Raw genomic sequence first — 23,481 nt, 5'->3', positions numbered from 1 at the left:
AATCTCTAGCTGTCCCATAGTAATGAAAGTGTCAGACAGCTTTTCTCAGCCAGTCGAAATCATGAATCAGCTGGCATCATTTTTATGGATATATGCAAAGAAATGTCAATCGAAAACAGGTCAAACTAATCTAAATGCAGCTTGTTTGCAGTCTTTCCAGCTTCCGTTTGTAGTGATTGTGCTAGCTGTGTTGTTGTGGATGTATCCATGTAAATGTCCCTGGAAAACAGATTAAACAAACGCAAATGCAGCTACTTTGCTTTTATTCTGGCTGCACTGTTTTACATGACTGTAAATTAGCTGTGGTTGGCTAGCTAGTAAACAAGGGATTAGAAACGTTGCCAGCTAGTATAGCAAGGGAACATTTAGAACGAATGACTGGGGCGATCGCGTCCATAGATGCAGAACAAAAAGACAACGAGTGGGTCTGGCAACCGAACCGAAAGAACGAATGATCAGCCGGCTTGGTAGCAACCTTCAGATTTGTGTCAGACTATATCTCGTGGAAGGATGAAATGGTATGAATACATTTATCAATCATTATTTGAATGTTGGTAACCCATTGTAAAAAGTGACTTCGTCTCGGGCCTAACAACACCTATGCCACTATATCCTCTGGCTTCTCGGGCATTATCGCTTAAGTAAAGCCAATCAGTACTCAACAATGCCATGATATAAAATGTAAAAGTCAATGCATAATGTGATTATTTAATTCAACTTCATGTGCAAAAACGTTATGCGTTCAGCATATTAATTACATGATTGGCAAGTTATTACATTATCAGCATTTATTACATTATAAATGCAAAAGTTTTTACATTAGCAGCTATTACATTATTGGCAGTTATTTCATTATCAAATGCAAAAGTTATTACATTATTAGCAGCTATTACATTATAGGCAATTATTACATTATTAGCAGCTATTACATTATCAGTTTCTACAAATTCAACTGACTGAAAGTATATGGGGATATCGTGAACAAATGCCGTGGTCAAGGCTTTTTACATAGTTCTTTGAGTTTTAGTTTATAAAAACGATCTTACCGCAGAAGCAACAGTTACAGGGATGGTAAAAATAGCTTGATTGCCATAGCAACATCAGGGAAACTGGGCAGAAGGGTGTGAGTGCTTCAAATACAGCAGTTCTGCAACATCTTTAGTTGAGCCTTTCATCAGGGGCAGACTTAGTGATTTGGAGGCCCCAGGCAGAGACCAGTCTGAACCAGAGAAGGATATTGAAAACGCAGACTGAAAAGATTTTGAGATTCACTTCACTGGTAAAGCTATTTGCATCACCACATGGAAGACAAGGAGGAAGGAAAATAGATAAGAGACTGACTATTGCTATTATTTTTAAATTCCTTTTATTTATTAGATTAATATTTCTACATATGATATTTATTGAATGGTCTCCTCTTAGGATCCTCCTAAGTGCTGGTTTGTGTGTGTGTGTGTGTGTGTGTGTGTGTGTGTGCCAACTTGTGATTGAGGCTGCTGAGCTTTGCAGAACACCGGTCTGTGTCCTGCAACCTATCAAGATAGACCTGGAGAGAAAGAGAGGGCAGAAAGTACTTGACAGGTTAGAAACTGAGATTATTCCCTCCACTTCTGATATTCACCCCTTATATAGATAGACCTCATAATTGTTTTTATTGTCGTTACTTTACTCTAAAGTTGAGAGAGATACAGAAAGAGGGTGGGAAGTAGCCTAGCGGTAAAGAGTGTTGGGCCAGTAACCAAACGGTTGCTGGTTTGAATCCCTGAACTGACTAGGTGACATGTTAGTGGCTCCTGTTAGTGGCTCAGGATAAGAGAGTCTGTTAAATGACTAAAATGTAAAATAAAGAAATAGATGCACTCCTGCCATCAGACTGTAGAAGACACAACATAGTCCACAACAACTTACACATCCTTACACATTTTATTTTTTTACTTTACTCCTAAAGTTTTGAGTTTTGTTGGTCCTAAGGGTTGAGAAGAGATGGGGAGTGGAGGAGAGAGACAAGTCAAAGACAGGAGGAGGTGGGATGAATGAGTACTCACCCTGGTCAGTAAGCAGAGGCAGCAGGTCAGTGGAGTAGCTGAACTCTTGGAAGGCAGTGCGTCGGCCAAGTGCAGAAACTGAACGGTCCTGGACAAACTCGGCCATCAGGCTCTCCTCCACCAGGGTCGTGTTGGCAGTGATGTCATCAGGGAGGACCACAAACATCCTGACATCATCCTGCAGGGAGAAGGGGAGAGATCAGATCAATTAGATTTTTTTTTAATGAACAGTAAGATGTATTTACAACTTTCTATACCAGGTTGTGAGAGCAAATTAACTGTGCAGCCCCGTTCTGAGTTGATTCCCAATTTCACTGACTAATGGTCCTGGACCATCATGGAAATGCTAGTGAGTGCCTCCATCCCTCTACTTTGACTGAACTGAGTTATTGATCTATATATACACACGCAAGCACGTACGTGTAAGAGCCAATAGATGAAGCTTGAAAACAACTTCAGGAGATGAAATGAGGTCTTGAACCCCAGCCCAAATGCCTTTGAAGTAGGCAACACCCAGAGCAACCAGGCCAGAACTTCTTTGCAGGGGATTTGTCAGAATGCGATCCACCTCGCCGCCAGTCTGGTTGACTTACGTCAATGATTGTGCCTGTTTTGAATCTTTCCGCAAGGAGGCGCCAACTCTCCATATTTTGCAAATGCTCAGTTGGCCTACAACGCTCATGTAGTTTTAAATTGGTGCCGATTTTTTTTTCTTCCAGTAATGAAAACCCCCACTGCTCAAATTAGTCAACAAAAAAAATCTACAAAATTGCAACAACAAAAAGCAGCATCAGCTCTACTTGAATACACACGCATTGTCCGTGTAATTTTTCGTAGTTGTCGCTACTAAATTTGAGGGAATACAATATCTCTGATCTGTTTTGGGCACTTTTTGACAAGATCACACCTCTGTTAGACAGCACCTCATGCCACAATGTAGCATCATCACTTACACACTCACGCAGTAGGTCCACATGCTGATATATTTCTGACTCTGGTAGAGCAAGGGCTGGGGTGAATCAGGCTCTGAATCCGAATTTGCATGATTTGCATCTCCCCCCCCCCCCCCGAGCTCTCGCTCTGGTTCGACATTAGCGACCGCTGTGCTGCTGCTAGTGCTAGCCGGTTGTAGGCTACTGATGATGATGATGATGAACCACCAACAGCAGCTGAGGCACTAATGCTACCACAGAACAATAGAGCACGTCGTCTGGACTCTGAACAGCCAATAAATTGGCAGATTCAATCATCTTTAGTAATCATCTTTAACGGACAACAGTTCGTGAGGGTTTGAGATTTCGTTCCTACTGGTAAACCGGTGTTTGAGTTGTGGGGTTGCAATATCAACAGTCCCTTTTATATATAACATTGTCAGCTGTTTTCGGAAGATGGGCAGGGACTCTGAAGTCCTAGCTTCAGGGGGAAGCTGGTTCTAACATTGGGGTGCCAGAGAAGAGCTTGGATTGGGCTGAGTGGGAGCTGGCCAAGAGACCTGAGGAGTGCTTGGGTTTGGGTGTGGGGTTTGAGCATAGCTGGAAAGTAGGGAGGGGCAGATCCGCTTGCTGTTCCATTGGTAAGCACCATGGTCTTGTAGTGGGATGACATGAGAGAACTTGGGAAGGTTGTAAACCAGATGGGCTGCTGCTTTCTGGATAAGTTGCAGTGGTTTGATGGCACAAGCGGGGAGCCCAGTCAACAGCGAGTTGCAGTAGTCCAGACGGGAGAGGACAAGTGCCTGGGGGGGGTCTAATTATATTTCAATTTCGTTTTTGAGAATTGTTTAAAAACATGAAATGCACTATGCATTATGTGGGTTGAATGCTATAACACAGAATAAAACAATTATTAAAAGTCCGATGACGATAATGACTGCCCATTACTGCTTATCACTTAACAATAATTTATTAACAATATTTCAACTGTGTAGATTACATTTGAAGACTTTATTTCGTTCCAAGTCATCTCATCGCTAAAGAGCTGCTGCCTATGCTGTGTGACAAAATCACAATTTTGTAGTTCTTCAAAGTACATAAGGCATACTTTTATGACTGCTGAATATACCAACTATTAACCACTTAGATCATGCATTTTCAGGTAGAGATACCTTGTGAAGCAACAGCTGCTCTCTTTATCACCTCACCACTCTTCTGTAGCAGGCGTAAAAGAAACAGATCGGACAAGTAGATACGCAATGAATTATGATCATTGTAGTTAATTACTGCGTTTTATGCCCTAAACTATGTAGAATATTGGCCTGTTGGAAACTACATCACAGTTCAGGCTGCATCTGATTTGTCTGTAGAGAAACTGAGCTATGTGCGCATTGAGCTCACAGAAAAAAACCTGAACGAAATGGAATTCAAATAATTTAACCGACATAGTTGTTTAAAAACAAAAAGAACTGACATTTTGGTTAATCGCTCAGCACTACAGCGCAAGGACGGCTCGTGATGCAGGTTCACCTAGCCTATACAGGAAAGTTGTATATTCTAAAACATTATTGGTAGCTGGTTGCATCGAACATTTGATTTACAATCTGCAATGTTTGAACACCCAAGTTTTAATTACTGAACAACCAGCCAGCAGTCACAAAATGGCAGGTTTGCTACACCTTGTATAGCTTTGAGAAATGTTAGGCTTAAAATGAGAACATTATGACCAAATAAGTCTGCCAATAAATATTTATCCATAAGCTAAAGCAAAGCTATACATTCCCTGGCACCACAGAAAGCCGAACATCGACTCGATAGGCATGCAGCAGCATAGACATGTCGCAATTTAAGCACCACGGACAACAATCGGTAGTCTATACTTAATGAGTGGCTGTCTGGCTAACACAATAGAGGGGGGGAGGGTGGGGGGGAGGGGGGCAAACTCCGGCCTTGCGGGTGTCCTTTATGCCTCTGTAGCCGAAGAGAAGATTTTAATGCTGGTAGTCATTTCTATCTGTATTGCCATGTGTTTAATGTCCTCATGTTGTATCCTATATGTGCACACTTGATAGTTGTCATTGAATTGATTTACAACTTACGCACTTCAAGTAAATATACGTTTGTATAATTTTTTGCTCGGTCACAATTTAGTCTAGTGGTCTTTGACAAATGAGCAATTGAATGTATTTTCAATTAATAATTCTTAAAGACAAAATGTTGAACAAGACTCAACTTGGGCTCATCATGCTTCACTTACAGGCAAGAACAAACTGACAAATGTCTTTGCTTTGATCACACTCAGACGACCTGACTATCTCCTAAGAATATCTTGGACATTTTTATTGTTATAGTGTAACGATTACAGTTCAACTGACAGAAAAACAGCTCTCAGACTAGGCTTCGACTTTCCATGGTACTGTAGATTGAGTGAAACACTGCTGCAATTAAACATTTGATATGTTAACAGAATGGATGCACAATGCTACTGCTAATTAAAGAACACTACTAGCGGTTAGATGATAGGTATAGGATCACGACCAATGGTCAGTTGGGGTAACATATTTTAATGTATTGGAGAAAATAAAATCAGAGGGGCTATCAACATGGGAATAGGAGTGGATTTGTCCCAAATGACACCCCATTTGCTTTTTAGTGCACTTCTTTCCCCCAGGACCCATATGGCTCTGGTCAAAAGTTGTGCATTATATATGGAATAGGATGCCAATTGGGACACTACCTTTCTAGTGGAATCCCAACCCACTGTGGGTTTGAAACTGTGATGAGCAGATCGTCGGGGCAGCAGGTAGCCCTGTGGTTAGAGTGTTGGACTAGTAACCGAAAGGTTGCAAGATCGAATCCCCGAGCTGACAAGGTAAAAATCTGTCGTTCTGCCCCTGAACAAGGCAGTTAACCCACTCTTCCTAGGCCGCCAAAGAACAAATTCTTATTTACTTGCAAAGGAAAAAAATAATCTGGATGGCAGGATACTTGAGACGTGGGGATACTCTCTTCCTCACTTTACAACCACGGTGCCTGAATAGAGGAGTAAACTACTCCCATTGTCCTCCAAGAGTGGCTGGATATTCTCCTTGTGTTTCACAGTAAGGGGAAAATTCCTTAATAACATGTTATAGCGTCTTGTACCTATTGACGAACACAAATACAAGGCAGTCGTTAGCTAAGGATTTCATTATTCTACCCTCAACTAGATTGCCTCGTTTCGGAGTCAATACTTGGTAGACCACAAAATTGGCTTGTTACAAACAAGCTTTTATTTAAAGGTAAAAAAAAAGAAAAAAAAAAGAAATACAGCACAAAAACTCCAGTCAAACTAAGGTAGTTACAGAAATGGAAGATTTCCTGTCATCTTTTCTACTTTGATTGAGGCCAGTAAGTGTGATGGTCCCATGGAGGTTGCAGATCACAATTATGTACATAAAAAAAAAAAAAAACGAGCACAAAAACTACATTTCTCAGGAGGGTGGATGCACTGTCAAGTGTAAGTAAGAATGTTGGGCTGAGTCTCAATTCTCCAACCTTCTTCCGAAGTGTACACTTGCTATGGTGGAAACTCCCTCCAGCCAATGCTTACACACCACTCATATGCTTTTAAACATCACGTGGAGTGTGCAAGCACACACTTCTGGAAAAGGGTGGAGAATAGGGATGTAGCCTTTAGGTAGTATCCTTAACCCTCACATCTCAACAGACGTCACTCTCTCTGCTCCATCTTGACTTTAGGAGGCTTCAGGAAGGACCGGGGTTTCTTCTCTTTTTTTGCCTTGCTTTTGCCTGCCTGGAAACTCCTCCAACTGTCCACTCGCCCATCCCTTGTTTCCTTGTGAAAATATAAAAGGTAGAGTCAGCGATGCACGAAGTAAACAGGAATATCAGGGACGACTTCTGAAACAACTACGACTATCTGCAGTTCACCCTGCTGCTCGTGGCAACGCCATACCCCTGAATCTCAGTTAAAACAACTGAAGAGCTAGTTATTCAACAGTAGGTACTCCGTCTCTCCTCATCCCAGCTTATTTTGGGTGATGATCAAAGTTCTGCTCAAAACATTACCCCCCAAAAATTACAAAAATGTATTTACAACCTTTTTTAAACATACCTCAAAGTTTTTCTGCCATTCCCTCTCTCGCTTAGCTTTCTCTGCCGTCTCAATCTCTTCCTCTCTTGCCCTTTTCCTGAAAAGGAAAACATGAAACATTGAATTCCATGGTATTCCCTCCTTCAGGACACAAAAAGATGACCAAAGACATTGAGGGCCATGTACAGTGCATTCGGAAAATATTCTGACCCCTTGACTTTTTCCACATTTTGTTACAGCCTTATTCCAAAACAAATTATCTAAAATCTACACACAGTACCCCATAACAAAGCAAAAACAAGTTAAGAAATGTTTGCAAATATATTTAACATAAAAAAACAGAAATATTACATTTACATAAGTATTCAGAGCCTTTACTCAGTACTTTATTGAAGCACCTTTGGCAGCAAATACATCCTTGAGTATTCTTGGGTATGACACTACAAGCTTGGCACACCCATATTTGGGAGTTTCTCCCATTTTTTTTTTCTCTGCAAATCCTCTCAAGCTCTGTCAGGTTGGATGGGGAGCGTCAGTGCACAGCTATTTTCAGGTCTTTCCAGAGATGTTGAATTAGGTTGAAGTCTGGGCTCTGGCTGGCCAACTCAAGGACAAACTTTCAGAGACTTGTCCCAAAGACACTCCAGCGTTGTCCTGGCTGTGTGCTTAGGGTCATTGTCCTGTTGGAGGGTGAACCTTCATCCCAGTCTGAGGTCCTAAGCGCTCTGGAGCAGGTTTTCATCAAGGATCTCTCTGTACTTTGCTCCATTCATCTTTCCCTCAATCCTGACTAGTCTCCCAGTCCCTGCTGCTGAAAAACATCCCCACAGCATGATGCTGCCACCAACATGCTTCACCGTAGGGATGGTGCCAGGTTTCCTCCAGATGTGACACTTGGCATTCAGGACAGAGTTCAATCTTGGTTTCATCAGACCAGAGAATCTTGTTTCTCATGGTCTGAAAGTCCTTTAGGTGCCTTTTGGCAAACTCCAAGCGGGATGTGCCTTTTATTGAGGAGTGGCTTCCGTCTTTATTTTTTTTTTTTATAAATTTGCAAACATTTCTAAAAACCTATTTCCTCTTTGTCATTATGCATTATTGTTTTCCTCCCCAATTTCAAATCATCTCGTCGCTGCAAGTCCCCAATGGGATCAGGAGGCGAAGGTCAAGCATCCTAAACATGACCCGCCAAACCGTGCTTATTAACACCCGCCTGCTTAACCCAGAATCCAGCCACACCAATGTGTTGGAGGAAACATTGTTCAACTGACGACCATAGTCAGCCTGCAGAAGCCTGGCCCGCCACAAGGAGTCGCTAGAGCACGATGAGCCAAGTAAATATAAAATGGTAAAGCTGAAATGTGTTGAGTCAATAAGTATTCAACCCCTTTGTTATGGCAAGCCTAAATAAGTTCAGGAGTAAACATGTGCTTAACAAGTCACATAAATTACTGTGTGCAATAAGTGTTTAACATAAAATGTAAATGACTACCCCACACATACAGATAATTTTAAAGGTCCCTCACTCGAGCAGCGAATTTCAAACACAGATTCACCAACAAAGACCAGGAATGTTTTCCAATGCCTCGCAAAGGGCACCTATTTGTAGATGGGTAAAATAAAAGTAGACATTGAAAATCCCTTTGAGCATGGTGAAGTTATTACACTTTGGGTGGTGTATCAATACACCCAGTCACTACAAATATATAGGCATCCTTCCTAACTCAGTTGCCGTAGAGGAAGAAAACCGCTCAGGGATTTCACCAGGCCAATGGTGACTTTAAAACCGTTAGAGTTTAACGGCTGTGATAGGCGAAAACTGTGGATGGATCAACAACAACATTGTAGTCACTCCATAATACTAAGTGAAAAGGAAGCTTGAACAGAATAAAAATCTCCCAAAACATGCATCCTGTTTGCAACAAGGCACTAAAGTAAAACTGCAAAAATAATTACTTTATGTTCTGAATACAAAGTGTTATGTTTGGGGCAAATCCAACACCACTGAGTACCACTTCACATTTTGAAGCATGGTGGCGGCTGCACGTATGCTTGTCATCGGCAAGGACTAGGGAGTTTTTTTTTGATAAAAATAACCGGAATAGATGTTTTCTAGAGGAAAATCTGGTTCAGTCTGCTTTCCAACAGACACTGGGAGACAATTCACCTTTCAGTAGGACAATAACCTAAAACACAAGGCCAGATATACACTGGAGGCGCTTACCAAGACAACGCTGAATGTTACCAAGTGGCCTAGTTAAAGTTTGAATTTAAAAATCGGCTTGAAAATCTATGGCAAGTTGACTGAAATGGCACCATTACCTTTCATGCATGTCCTTGGCTTCCCGCTCTTTCCTCTTGATTTCAAGCTCTGCAAACAGCTTCATAGTCTGCTTGTACACCGCCTGTCTGAACTGACGATCAAGAGAAAAGTGATTCCCTTAGTAAAATAACAATAAGCCCAATCTCAAAAACAGCCTTACATCTGTTCCAAGTTATATTTAACCACTTGTCAATACCATTTCTGGGTCATCCTCTTCCAAGAATTGAGGCTTCCCATCCTTCTTCAGCTGTTTCTTCTTCTCTTTCATCTGTTGCAATAAAAAAAGATGCAGTTGAAGTGTCATATGCTGTGGCAATACATGAACTCAACTGTAATAGTGGCATCACTAGTATTAACACAATTGTACAGTAAATCTGTGTCCCAAATGGCACCCTATTCCCTTTATAGTGCAGTACTTTTGACCAGAACCCTATGGGTCATGGTCAAAAGTAGTGGACAATATAGGGAATAGGGTTCCATTTGGGAAGCTACTGTACCTATGAGACGTGTGAACAGAGGGACAGGTGGTTAGTTACTCACATTATGCTCAACATATTCTCTTCCTGCTTGGATCACATCAACTGCCCTCTTCTTCTGTTCTGGGTCCAGCAAGTTTTTGTATGCCTTGTCCACAGCTAGAAATACAGTGGGATTGGGGTTGTTAAGAACTCTTTGAATGTATTCGGCTAACTGATGTTAGCCGAATACATTCCCTCACGATGCCAGGACAGCGGAGTCAATCACCACCTTCCGGAGACACCTGAAACCCCACCTCTTTAAGGAATACCTGGGATAGGATAAAGTAATCCTTCTAACCCCCCCCCCCCCTTTAAAATATTTAGATGCACTATTGTAAAGTGGTTGTTCTACTGGATATTATAGGTGAATGCACCAATTTGTAAGTCGCTCTGGATAAGAGCGTCTGCTAAATGACTTAAATGTAATGTAATGTAAACATATTGTGTCTGCAATCATATTTCTACCTTCAAAGGCTAGTTGTGCTCTGTCTGGATCATCCTGGTTCTTGTCTGGATGGACCAAGATGGACAACTGAAATGGAAGGAGAAATTAGTTAGCTTTCGTTAGTGCACCCAACAATATCAAATCAAAGTGTATTTGTTAGATACACAGGACACATCGGGGTGTAAATGGCAGTGGTGGGAAAAGCACCCAATTGTCATACTTGAGTAAAAGTATAGATAGAAAGTTACTCAAGTAAAAGTCACCCAGTAATATACTACTTGAGTAAAAGTATTTGGTTTTAAAATATACTTAAGTATCAAAAGTAAAATTAATTGATAAAATATACTTAAGTATAAATCAGTTCAAATTCTTATATTAAGCAAACCAGAAGGTACAATTTTCTTGTTTTTAAAATGCAATGAAATGCTTTATTTGTGAGCTCTCTCTCAACAGTGCAGTGAAACATGAACTCAAAATAATAACATAAGGCAATAAGTGGTAACAGTGCAATACAAATAAGGCAGTAGAGCATTAAAGATGGAATCTGCAGTGTGCGGAAACAGTGCCACTGCCGCCCCACCACCTTTGTTATTGCTGCAGAGCTGAGGAGTGTGAGCAGAATGGTAAAGTAAATTGCAATAGGTCTCTTCTTTGTAGAGTCTGACCGATAAATCAGTCGACCGATAAATCAATATTATTGGCCGATAGCCTTTCACAAAAACATTTGCGATATTATATACATTGAAATAACAAATACGTCTGCTAATTTGCAGTCGTTTTCTTTTCTCCAGAGGGTGCTGTGTGTTGCTCGTTGAACATAATTCTGCCCTAAGCCATGAGGTGAGAGTAGGCCTTATTGTTTTTTATTTATTTAACTAGGCAAGTCAGTTAAGAACAAATTCTTATTTACAGTGACGGTCTAGGAACAGTGGGTTAAAGCCTGTTGTGGATAGGGGGCAGTATTTTCACAGCCAGATGAAAAAAACGTGCCCGATTTAATCTGGTTACTACTTTTGCCCAGAGACTAGAATATGCATATAATTAGTAGATTTGGATAGAAAACACTCTGAAGTTTCTAAAACTGTTTGAATGGTGTCTGTGAGTATAACAGAACTCATATGGCAGGCAAAAACCTGAGAAGATTCCAAGCAGGAAGTGGCCTATCTGCGAATTTGTAGTCCTTCTGTTGCATATCTATCGAAACTACAGTATCTGAGCTGTTACGTGACACTTTCTAAGGCTTCCATTGGCTCTCTAAAGCCTTCAGAAACCGGATTGAGGCGTCTCCTGTCTCTGGGCAGATAACAGGAGCACAGTTTGTCAGTCGACTGCCTGGTGACAGAAAGATTGGAGATGCGCGTTCACGAGATCACGGCATTTTTTCTTTTCCTCTTTGAATGAATACAACATTGTCCGGTTGGAATATTATCGCTATTTTACGAGAAAAATAACATAAAAATTGATTTTAAACAGCGTTTGACATGCTTCTAAGTACGGTAATGGAACATTTTGAATTTTGTTGTCTGGAAATGCGCTCGCGCGTTACCCTTTGGATAGTGACCTGAATGCACGAACAAAACGGGGGTATTTGGACATAACTATGGATTATTTGGAACAAAAACATTTGTTGTGGAAGTAGCAGTCCTGGGAGTGCATTCTGACGAAGAACAGCAAAGGTAATACAATTTTTCTAATAGTAATTCTGAGTTTAGTGAGCCCCGAAGTTGGCGGGTGTCTGAATGGCTAGCCTGTGATGGCTGAGCTATGTACTCAGAATATTGCAGAATGTGCTTTCGCTGAAAAGCTATTTTAAAATCTGACATAGCGATTGCATAAAGGAGTTCTGTATCTATAATTCTTAAAATAATTGTTATGTATTTTGTCAACGTTTATGAGTAATTTAGTAAATTCACCAGAAGTTTTGGGTGGGAATGCTAGTTCTGAACATCACATGCTAATGTAAAAAGCAGTTTTTTGATATAAATATGAACTTGATTGAACAAAACATGCATGTATTGTATAACATAATGTCCTAGGAGTGTCATCTGATGAAGATCATCAAAGGTTAGTGCTGCATTTAGCTGTGTTTTGGGTTTTTGTGACATATGCTTGCTTTGAAAATGGCTGTGTGATTATTTTTGGCTGGGTACTCTCCTAACATAATCTAATGTTTTGCTTTCGCTGTAAAGCCTTTTTGAAATCGGACAATGTGGTTGGATTATCGAGAGTCTTATCTTTCAAATGGTGTAAAATAGTCATGTTTGAGAAATTGAAGTTATAGCATTTTTTTATTTTTTTTGTATTTCGCGCCACGCTCTACCATTGGATATTGGTGAGGCGTTCCGTCTGTCCTCAACAGGTTTTAACTGCCTTGTTCAGGGGCAGAACGCCAGATTTATACCTCGTCAGGTCGGGGATTCGATCCACTTTCGGTAACTGGCCCAACGCTCTAACCACTAGGCTACCTGCCTGTCTGTTTGACAGCGTGTTTGAGGAAGTAAATAATAAAAAGTGCACTATACCAAGCAAGCAGCCCTGTCCTCATCACTTAGTTAACAATAGCTGGCCAGCAAGCAAGCAATGTAGTTAAGGCTCCATCTAGCCAGGAACAGAGCTGCCCACTCTCACGCATTGGCCGTGAGACAAACGCATTTGACCCTCTTCTCACAGCACACACCTCATATCTCACGCATTAGAAAAATAAAAGCAGTACTTTTCAATTAGTCCGTTGTATAGTCAGCGCGTTTACTTTTCCGACTATACTCCGAATCGTTTCGAAAGCAGAGCATCTGCAACTGCCCTTTTAACACCACGAGCTGAACCTGTAGAATTGTGACGTCTATGATTGGTCTAGTTATGTAAAGCATCAAGGGGATTGGATGCGTGTTTTAAAGAAACGCCCCTGAAGGTTACAGTGGAGCTGAATAGAGAGAGAGAATGTTCTCTGCTTATAAAACTCTAAAAAGAGTATCACGGTGGCGCTGTTCGTTGTCAACAAAATTAGGTTGCTGTTACTCCAGTCTCTATTGCAGAATTCAGCCTTTTGACAGCATGTGCTAACGTCAATTTAATTCACACTAGTCCCCTCGGTCCGGGATTGGCGTTTCGTCTGTGACAACGAAAAGCCAGCAGTATGTTTTAGCAGGGACGTTTGGCAGGGTGACCTGATTTGTAACTATGAAAATAATTTTGTCAAACACATCGTGAACCCAAAAGTGTACGTTTTATTCTAGAGGGGCGTCAATAACTGGAAAAATAATTGGGTTAGTGTGTAGAGCAAGATTTATGTCATCTTGTCTTCAGGATTTCTTATTATTGATTTACTTTTAGTCTGATCAGTGAAACAATTCTCATTCTTAACAATAGGCTAAAATATAGGGTAATTACTGTTCTTGTCAGTAAGAACACTTATTCCCCACACTTATTTTATTATTCCTCTTCTTCACAATTTTATCAGTGTAATCACATATACCTACTTGTGTCTGAAAATTAATTATATCAGGCTATGTATTTTTGCAGTACTTTGTGGACAGTTTTGAACAAGTCATATAAATAGACATTAGATATTACATGCTCCAGGTATCAAATACAATTTGACACTTTAGTATTGTGCATATGCTAGGCAGAGATGGTATGGGGACTCACAACCAATCCTATGTTGTCCATGTAGAGCAATATGATGTCAAGGAGCTTCAACTAGTTGGCATAAACCACCTGAATATTGATATTCACTTGAAGGTTGGGTGATTGAGAAATTAATTGTTATAACAAGAACATTTTCAAACACCCAGCACTTTAAAGAGAGAGTTCACCCAAATTACAAAATCTTTGTGTCCTTACCATGAAAGCAATCTATGGACAAGGAGACTGCAATCTATGATTTGGTTATCGACTGCCAATTAATATTTTTTTTTATGTACTTTCAATTTAATCCCCCAAAAATGTCTAAGTAACAAAGTCAGCGAATGTTGAGTGTTAACATTCAAAGCATTCTGAATACACCTGACCTGTGGTTTTTATTTTTACATTTTCCACCATGGTCATACGCCTAAGCCATGTCAAAATACATAGAATTGCATTTAAAACAGTACAATTTTCCATCTAGGGGTTTGTGCCAGGGCGCAATGAAATTCTCATAGCAAATATCACTCCAAGCTTTCTTCAAAAGTTGGCAGCCCTGCAGGAAGGTAGTTAGCTTAGCTAGCTAGCAATCTGTGCGGACACTCCTCGATACATTACTGTCTGGGCCCAAAAAGCAAGACAGTTGGCGCAGATCTATCATTCAGGCGATGTGCTTGCTTGCGTTCATGATGAGATAAGATTGTTGTTAGCTAGCTAGCTAGCTAGCTAAATTACAACGTGTGTTACTAAAACCAGTGCAGTAACTATTTTTCTGCATTAACGTTCAGTCATCAGCGCATGCCATTTGCAGTTGAAATATACAGCCAATGAATTTTGTATTGAATAACAGTCATTTACATTATGGTTTCAGTAGGAAAACATTGTCCTAATAAAGAGCTAGCGTGAGCTTGTTGTAACAAGCTCTCATTGGGTTTCCACTGCCACAATGTCACAAAAAATGTAGGAAAACAAAATGTTGCTTTTTGGTCTTAATTTAAGGTTAGGGTTAGCCATAAGGTTAGCAGTGAGGTTAAGAGAAATTGTAGAAATAGGCAGGGTTTATGACTTTGTGGCTGTGGTAACTAGTGACAACCCTCTCATTGCAAGGTTGCCATAAAGGCACTGCATCTCAGTGCTAGAGGTGTCACTACAGACCCTGGTTTGATTCCAGGCTGTATCACAACCGGCCATGATTAGGAGTACCATAGGGCGGCGCACAATTGGCCCAGCGTTGTCCATGTAGAGCAATATGATGTCAAGGAGCTTCAACTAAGGTAGGCCGTCACTGTAAATATGAATTTGTTAACTGATAGCCTAGTTAAATACATGTTTTATTTAAAAGTGTTTCTTTACATGACCTTTGTAAAGCACTGTAGTGAATCTACTCAATACAAATTACATCTAGTGGTGACATTACAAACTGCAAGTTTCTGTATTGGTTATGAACAGTGCAGTTTCAGATTTACTTTGAGACTGAGTTTAATTAATTCAGCCCTTATTGTTTATTCGTGTGCTTGTGGTGCTTCAGCACAAACACTTATGGATTCTTACCCACTGCAGTAGATAGACAAATCTTTAAGTTTACCTAAGAAGGTAAACTGATCAACTTTTGAATTTACTTTCATACTTATAGAAGATAGTTGCTTTTTGGTAGTTATCATGTAAACCACAAATAGAATGTTCTTAAATAATGTTAATTGAAATACTTAAGAAATCAACATTTAGAGTATCTGTTAATCCTTTGGCGCGTCAATTGTGTTATAAAAAAGTGTTTTTCAAGTTTACATACACCTTAGCCAAATACACTTAAACTCAGTTAATCAAAATTCCTGACATTTAATCCTAGCAAAATATTCCCTGTTTTAGGTCAGTTAGGATCACCACTTTATTTTAAGAATGTGAAATGTCAGAATAATAGTAGAGAGAATGATTTATTTCAGCTTTCATCACATTCCCAGTGGGTCAGAAGTTTACATACACTCAATTAGTATTTGGTAGCATTGCCTTTAAATTGTTTAACTTGGGTCAAAGTTTCAGGTAGCCTTCCACAAGCTTCCCACAATAAGTTGGGTAAATTTTGGCCCATTCCTCTTGACAGAGCTGGTGTAACTGAGTCAGGTTTGTAGGCCTCCTTGCTCACACACGCTTTTTCAGTTCTGCCCACAAATTTTCTATGGGATTGATGTCAGGGCTTTGTGATGGCCACTCCAATACCTTGACTTTGTTGTCCTTAAGCCATTTTGCCACAACTTTGCTTGGGGTCATTGTCCATTTGGAAGACCCATTTGCGACCAAGCTTTACAGTGAGGGAAAAAAGTATTTGATCCCCTGCTGATTTTGTACATTTGCCCACTGACAAAGAAATGATCAGTCTGTAATTTTAATGGTAGGTTTATTTGAACAGAGAGAGACAGAATAACAAACAAAAAAATCCAGATAAACACATCAAAAATGTTATAAATTCATTTGCATTTTAATGAGGGAAATAAGTATTTGACCCCTCTGCAAAACATGACTTAGTACTTGGTGGCAAAAACCTTGTTGGCAATCACAGAGGTCAGATGTTTCTTGTAGTTGGCCACCAGGTTTGCACACATCTCAGGAGGGATTTTGTCCCGCTCGTCTTTGCAGATCTTCTCCAAGTCATTAAGGTTTCGAGGCTGACGTTTGGCAACTCGAATCTTCAGCTCCCTCCACAGATGTTCTATGGGATTAAGGTCTGGAGACTGGCTAGGCCACTCCAGGACCTTAATGTGCTTCTTCTTGAGCCACTCCTTTGTTGCCTTGGCCGTGTGTTTTGGGTCATTGTCATGCTGGAATACCCATCCACGACCCATTTTCAATGCCCTGGCTGAGGGAAGGAGGTTCTCACCCAAGATTTGACGGTACATGGCCCCGTCCATCGTCCCTTTGATGCGGTGAAGTTGTCCTGTCCCCTTAGTAGAAAAACACTCCCAAAGCATAATGTTTCCACCTCCATGTTTGATGGTGGGGATGGTGTTCTTGGGGTAATAGGCAGCATTCCTCCAAACACAGCGAGTTGAGTTGATGCCAAAGAGCTCCATTTTGGTCTCATCTGACCACAACACTTTCTCCCAGTTGTCCTCTGAATCATTCAGATGTTCATTGGCAAACTTCAGACGGGCATGTGTATGTGCTTTCTTGAGCAGGGGGACCTTGTGGGCGCTGCAGGATTTCAGTCCTTCACGGTGTAGTGTGTTACCAATTGTTTTCTTGGTGACTACGGTCCCAGCTACCTTGAGATCATTGACAAGATCCTCCCGTGTAGTTCTGGGCTGATTCCTCACCGTTCTCATGATCATTGCATCTCCACGAGGTGAGATCTTGCATGGAGCCCCAGGCCGAGGGATATTGACAGTTCTTTTGTGTTTCTTCCATTTGCGAATAATCACACCAACTGTTTTCACCTTCTCACCAAGCTGCTTGGCGATGGTCTTGTAGCCCATTCCAGCCTTGTGTAGGTCTACAGTCTTGTCCCTGACATCCTTGGAGAGCTCTTTGGTCTTGGCCATGGTGGAGAGTTTGGAATCTGATTGATTGCTTCTGTGGACAGGTGTCTTTTATACAGGTAACAAGCTGAGATTAGGAGCACTCCCTTTAAGAGTGTGCTCCTAATCTCAGCTCATTACCCGTATAAAAGACACCTGGGAGCCAGAAATCTTTCTGATTGAGAGGGGGTCAAATACTTATTTCCCTCATTAAAATGCAAATCAATTTATAACATTTTTGACATGCGTTTTTCTGGATTTTTTGTTGTTGTTATTCTGTCTCTTACTGTTCAAATAAACCTACCATTAAAATTATAGACTGATCAGTGTCAGTGGGCAAATGTACAAAATCAGCAGGGGATCAAATACTTTTTCCCCTCACTATAACTTCCTGAATAATGTCTTGAGATGTTGCTTCAATATATCCACATAATTTTTGATCCTCATGATGCCATCTATTTTGTGAAGTGCACCTGTCCCTCCTGCAGCAAAGCACCCCCACAACATGATGCTGCCACCCCGTGCTTCATGGTTGGGCTGGTGTTCTTCGGCTTGCAAGCCTCCCCCTTTTTCCTCCAAACATAACGATGGTCATTGTGGCCAAACACTTCTATTTTTGTTTCATCAGACCAGAGGACATTTCTCCAAAAAGTACAATCTTTGTCTCCATGTGCAGTTGCAAACCATAGTCTGGCATTTTTTGTCAGTTTTGGAGCAGTGGCTTCTTCCTTGCTGAGCAGCCATTCAGGTTATGTCGATACAGGAGTCGTTTTACTGTGGATATAGATACTTTGTACCTGTTTCCTCCAGCATCTTCACAAGGTCCTTTGCTGTTGTTATGGGATTGATTTGCACTTTTCGCACCAAAGTACGTTCATCTCTAGTAGACAGAACGAGTCTCCTTCCTGAGCGGTATGACGGCTACTTGGTGTTTATACTTGCATACTATTGTTTGTACAGATGAACGTGGTAAGTTTAGGCATTTGGAAATTGCTCCCAAGGATGAACCAGACTTGTGGAGGTCTACAATTCTTTCTCTGAGGTCTTGGCTGATTTCTTCTGATTTTCCCATGATGTCAAGCAAAGAGGCACTGAGTTTGAAGGTAGGCCTTGAAATACATCCACAGGTACACCTCCAATTGACTCAAATGATGTCAATTTGTCTATCAGACGCTTCTAAAGACAACATCATTTTCTGGAATTTTCCAAGCTGTTTAAAGGCACAGTCAACTTAGTGCATGTAAACTTCTGACCCACTGGAATTGTGATACAGTGAATTATAAGTCAAATAATCTGTCTGTAAACAATTGTTTGAAAAATTACTTGTGTCATGCACAAAGTAGACGTCCTAACCGACTTGCCAAAACTATAGTTTGTTAACAAGAAATTTGTGGAGTGGTTGAAAAACGAGTTTGAATGACTCCAACTTAAGTGTATGTTAACTTCCGACTTCAACTGTACCTATAAATAAATCGGTGACCTTTGCCTCCTTAAAATTGGTATCGGACCCCAAAATCCAATATCAGTCCGGCTCTACTTTCTACACGCATGCAATGATGTCAGAGGGGGAAAAAAGCAGTATTCGTTGTTTGCAGTAACTTCTTTGTTATTGTAATATTGCAAATGGATGTAGCTGTTTCACTATTAAGGATATCAGCTATAAAGATATGGTGGGAAATATAAAACTATAGAATATACACTATTTACTATGGAATGTACTGTCAATGTGACAGTTATTTACAGTAGATGAAGTGATCAGTACAATTAAATACTAACAGCAATGATGGTAGTGAGTGAAAGTGTGTATGTATGAAAGTGTGAATGGGTGTGTCAAGAGTCAGTGCAAATAGTATTTTAATAGGGTGTGGGTGACTAGCAGGTACAGTATGTGCAGGTGGAAAGCTAGGGTTAGCTGTTCAACAGTGTTATGACCTGGAAGCTGTGTTGGAACCGGTAGATCCAAGACCAGATCCTCCGGTACCTACTGTCAGATTTGTAGTATACCTACCGCTCTGAACCTCTTCTTCAACTCCTCATCTGTTGCCTCTGGATCAATTTGTAACACCTGGAATTCAAATTAGGCATTTCACTGGAAGCAAAGTTTATACTGCATAGCTTAAGCAACACAGATATGCATTTACCTTAACTAGGCAAGTCAGCTAAAAACAAATTCTTATTTACAATGATGGGCTACCAAAAGGCCTCCTGTGGGGACAGGGGCTGGGATAAAAAAATATATATAAATATATATATAAATAAATATAGCGATTCAAATAGCTAGACAAAGTTGACGGTGTTGTACAAAGGATGTTGCAAGACCCACTGGATGCTTATTTTAAAACCCTTTTAGGCCTCACTCCTCCCTATCTGTGATACCTACTGCAGCCCTCATCCTCCACATACAACACCCGTTCTGCCAGTCACATTCTGTTATATATAGTGTGCTTTGGGGACCTTATATATATATATATATATATGACAAAAGGCACATCATGACAAGAGAGAGACACAACACTGCATGAAGAGAGACCTAAAAGAACAACAGAGCATGGCAGCAACACATGACAACACAGCATAGTAGCAACACCACACCTTATTTTTTTACCTAACACTTATTTTTCTTAACTGCATTGTTGGTTAAGGGCTTGTAAGTAAGCATTTCACTAAGGTCTACACCTGTTGTATTCGGCACATGTGACAAATAAAATTTGATTTGATGCGTGTGCTTTGGGGACCTTTTTAACAGAATGTGACTGGCAGAACGGGTGTTGTATGTGGAGGATGAGGGCTGCAGTAGGTATCACAGATAGGGAGGAGTGAGGCCTAAAAGGGTTTTAAAATAAGCATCCAGTGGGTCTTGCAACATCCTTTGTACAACACCGTCAACTTTGTCTAGCTATTTGAATCGCTGTCATATATATATATATATATTTTTTTTTTATCCCAGCCCCTGTCCCCACAGGAGGCCTTTTGCCTTTTGGTAGGCCATCACTGTAAATAAGAATTTGTTTTTAACTGACTTCCTAGTTAAATAAGGTTTAAATAAACATGTTACACTACCCCTTTTCCTTTGAGAAACACTTTTGCACTTTACCATCTCGCCCAAATACAACAGTCACACAAAGTTAACATTTAACTTCTGACACTAATGCAGCACCTTCAACAAGAATCTCAAATGGGTTGAAACCTGCAACGATGTGTCTGTCAGCACAACACCTAAGCCATTATGGCAAGAGGCTTGAACCTCTTAATGAGGTCGCTGGTGTTGTACAGGGCACTTCAATGCAGTTATACACAACGACCTTGTCACAATAATAATAGATCAACTACAGCTGCATGTGACAGGAACTAGCCACTTACTTCAAACGGGTTTAAATTGAAGTAGGATGACCCAGGTCTGAGCAGCCTGTCTATTTGCTGCTTCGAGGTTAGCACTGAGTCTCTTTTCTCTATCTGCTTTACCTGTTGGTCAGAGACATGCCATATTAGTTAGGGTCACAGAAGTCCAGTCATGGTCATATTAGCAAGCAAATGGATATTCACATAATCTTGGTCCCTTTCACTGGCCAGCTGGCATAGCATTATCTGTCATGACTCATGAGTCCACTTGGGGAAGGTTGGATAGATGGAACTGAGCATGTTTACATTCATGCCAGAGATCCAACCCACTTGCTTACAGCTACACTAGGGTCAGACAGGCTTCCTGTCTAGATTAAGACACCCCAGAGCTGGTGCGAGATATGGCTCAGAAAATTAAACTCCATCCAGGGATGAGAAATGTGTTGAATTCCTAAAATTGTCCCATTACCCTAACTGTTCCACCGAGAAGATAGAATGACTTCTAAAAACGAGTAGTCTTTCAATCTTCTTGGTGTAACAGTTGGCATAATGGGACAATTCGGAGTACTATACAACGCATTTTTCATCCCTGGATTGAGGTATATTTTCCGAGTCATATATCTTAATCTACACAGGAAGCCTGTCCAACCTAGTGCAGCTAGCTGTAAAGAGGGTCGAATCTGCTGTGCTGGCTAGCAAGAGCACAAAACAGATCAAATACTCAACAATTTCACCACTGTTTAAATGGGAAACAAAATTCCTCTACACTGATAGAATAGCAGTGTAACAAACTATATGCGTGTAATGATCACAGAGAAGTGTGTACTGGCGAATCGACACTACTCTGTTAACGTTAGCAATTGGTAGCTTAGCTTAGCGTAGCTAGCTATCTAGCTAGCACGAACACACACCGTGTTATGCGAGCTAGGTAGCCCAGATAACGTTAGCTAACTTTAGCCCCTCTAGCTTTTTAGCTAGCAGATGTTTGTAGGCCTCATAAATGCAGGTCCAGGTGACGAATTGTCGGTATTTGTCAAATCCATAATGTTAGGTTACATATCAACACACTGTGTAATATGTATTTCCTAAATGTATCTTACCTCTGTGTAGAAATGATTGAACAAATCATCCGGACCACTCTGGGTAGAGGGCTCTCCTCCAGCAGCCGCCATCTTGGCTAAGACTTCATTCATCTGACGTCACAATATCCACTATCACATGACTGTCAATGCAGTTTTGGAGTTTTTGCGCTCAAATACATTTATACAAATAAAAAAATAGGGACCTTCAATAAATGTCAATGAAATATATAAAACATATTGCAAAGATGTATGATCGCTAATAGGACAGGTCCGGTTTCAGGTTGTCCTTTGAAACATTTCCCAAACAATTCAATAAATTGCATTCAACATAGCTAGCTGATGTAAAAGCTTACACTATAAAACTTGTAATAAAATGTTGATAAAAAAATTGAAAACAGGTTAAAATATTTATTATTTTGCTCAAAAAATTATTCGGGTGTTCAAAAATATACCACAACATTTCCACCAATTGTCCTTCACTGAACAGAAAAAAGCATTTTTCAATCGGACAATTCAGAGTATCTGCGCGTGTTCCTGGAAAGGGAGCTCTCATCAGATTCCGAGCCGGTGAAGCGTCCTCCACGCGACGGTCTCCAGAGTCCATAGAGAAAGTCTTCTAGGTTGGTCAGTCGTGTGTCCAGAGCTGTCAACTTCTGCTCGGTCACCTCCTGTAGCCTGAATCCTTGTTGAAACATCGACTGCATGTCCGCAGTGTACTGCAGCTGAGGCGGCAGCGGTTGAAATGAAAATTACCAATACTCTCAATCATTGTTGCAAGTTATATACATTTGTCTCCAAAAATATGAATTAAGCTCACGTGTACTGTCTACTACTGATACTGTATGGATAAATATCTTATAAAACCCAGACACATCTATGATGAAACGTATTGGTCAGTCACCTGGTTTTGATTTCTCTTGATGATTCTAAGGTTGATGAAGAGGATGATCAGCAAGACCACAACCAGAGCAAAGGTGACATTGGGCCACTCATGGAGCGCCCAGAACATGGCATCACTGCAAGCGCCATGGACAGATGTGTCCCGAATGCCCACTTGAGGGAACTCCATTCCAACTTGTGACCACGAGGGGATCCCACAGAGATTCATGCACGCCATCTCTGATAGTGTCCTCTTTTTCGTCTCCGGTCAATTGACGAGGCGTATGCTCATGAGAAACCAAAGTCGGTATATGCAGACTTGAGAATATGAAATTCCACAACCTCAACCCCTATTGTGATGTAATAGTGCTAGACAACTGTGAAAGACGTCATAAAAGAGTACAGAAATAGGCACTGTTGCTTTTTGCCAAGCTAAATCATATCCCCACCTTTCACAAACATCACACCAGTCTTGAAATCCCAAAGAATAACAAGTCAATTTACTTGAACAAAACTGTATATAAACAATAAATAAAAAAATGCCTATCAAAAGTTTAAGAACATCTACTCATTCAAGGGTTTTTCTTTATTTTTACCATTTTCTACATTGTAGAATAATAGTGAAGACATCAGAACTATGAAATAACACATATGGAATCATGTAGTAACCAAAAAAAGTGTTAAACAAATCA

The 23,481-nt window shown here is 40.6% G+C and overlaps 1 protein-coding gene and 1 long non-coding RNA gene across 2 annotated transcripts; both read right to left on the bottom strand.

Moving 5' to 3' along the window:
* Positions 1-1,347: 1,347 nt before the first annotated feature.
* Positions 1,348-2,223, bottom strand: LOC115176049 (uncharacterized). Its single transcript, XR_003872146.1, has 2 exons — positions 2,046-2,223; positions 1,348-1,546 (listed from the first exon to the last, which is right to left on the bottom strand). It is a non-coding gene; the product is annotated as an uncharacterized LOC115176049 (long non-coding RNA).
* A 3,066-nt stretch (positions 2,224-5,289) lies between these two features.
* LOC115176048 (dnaJ homolog subfamily C member 8) lies at positions 5,290-22,055 on the bottom strand. The gene is made up of 9 exons (XM_029735794.1): positions 21,929-22,055; positions 20,850-20,951; positions 19,498-19,554; positions 10,380-10,446; positions 9,937-10,031; positions 9,593-9,664; positions 9,396-9,487; positions 7,095-7,170; positions 5,290-6,815 (listed from the first exon to the last, which is right to left on the bottom strand). Exons 1-9 carry the CDS (start codon positions 22,019-22,021, stop codon positions 6,690-6,692), a joined length of 780 nt encoding a protein of 259 aa, XP_029591654.1. The 5' UTR covers positions 22,022-22,055; the 3' UTR covers positions 5,290-6,689.
* Between the last annotated feature and the right edge of the window lie 1,426 nt (positions 22,056-23,481).

This window comes from Salmo trutta, chromosome 36 (genome assembly GCF_901001165.1).
Source record: "Salmo trutta chromosome 36, fSalTru1.1, whole genome shotgun sequence".
In the NCBI taxonomy this organism is placed as follows: domain Eukaryota; kingdom Metazoa; phylum Chordata; class Actinopteri; order Salmoniformes; family Salmonidae; genus Salmo; species Salmo trutta.
Note: the sequence above shows the minus strand (reverse complement) of the source record. Positions and strands in the feature narration are given on the sequence as shown.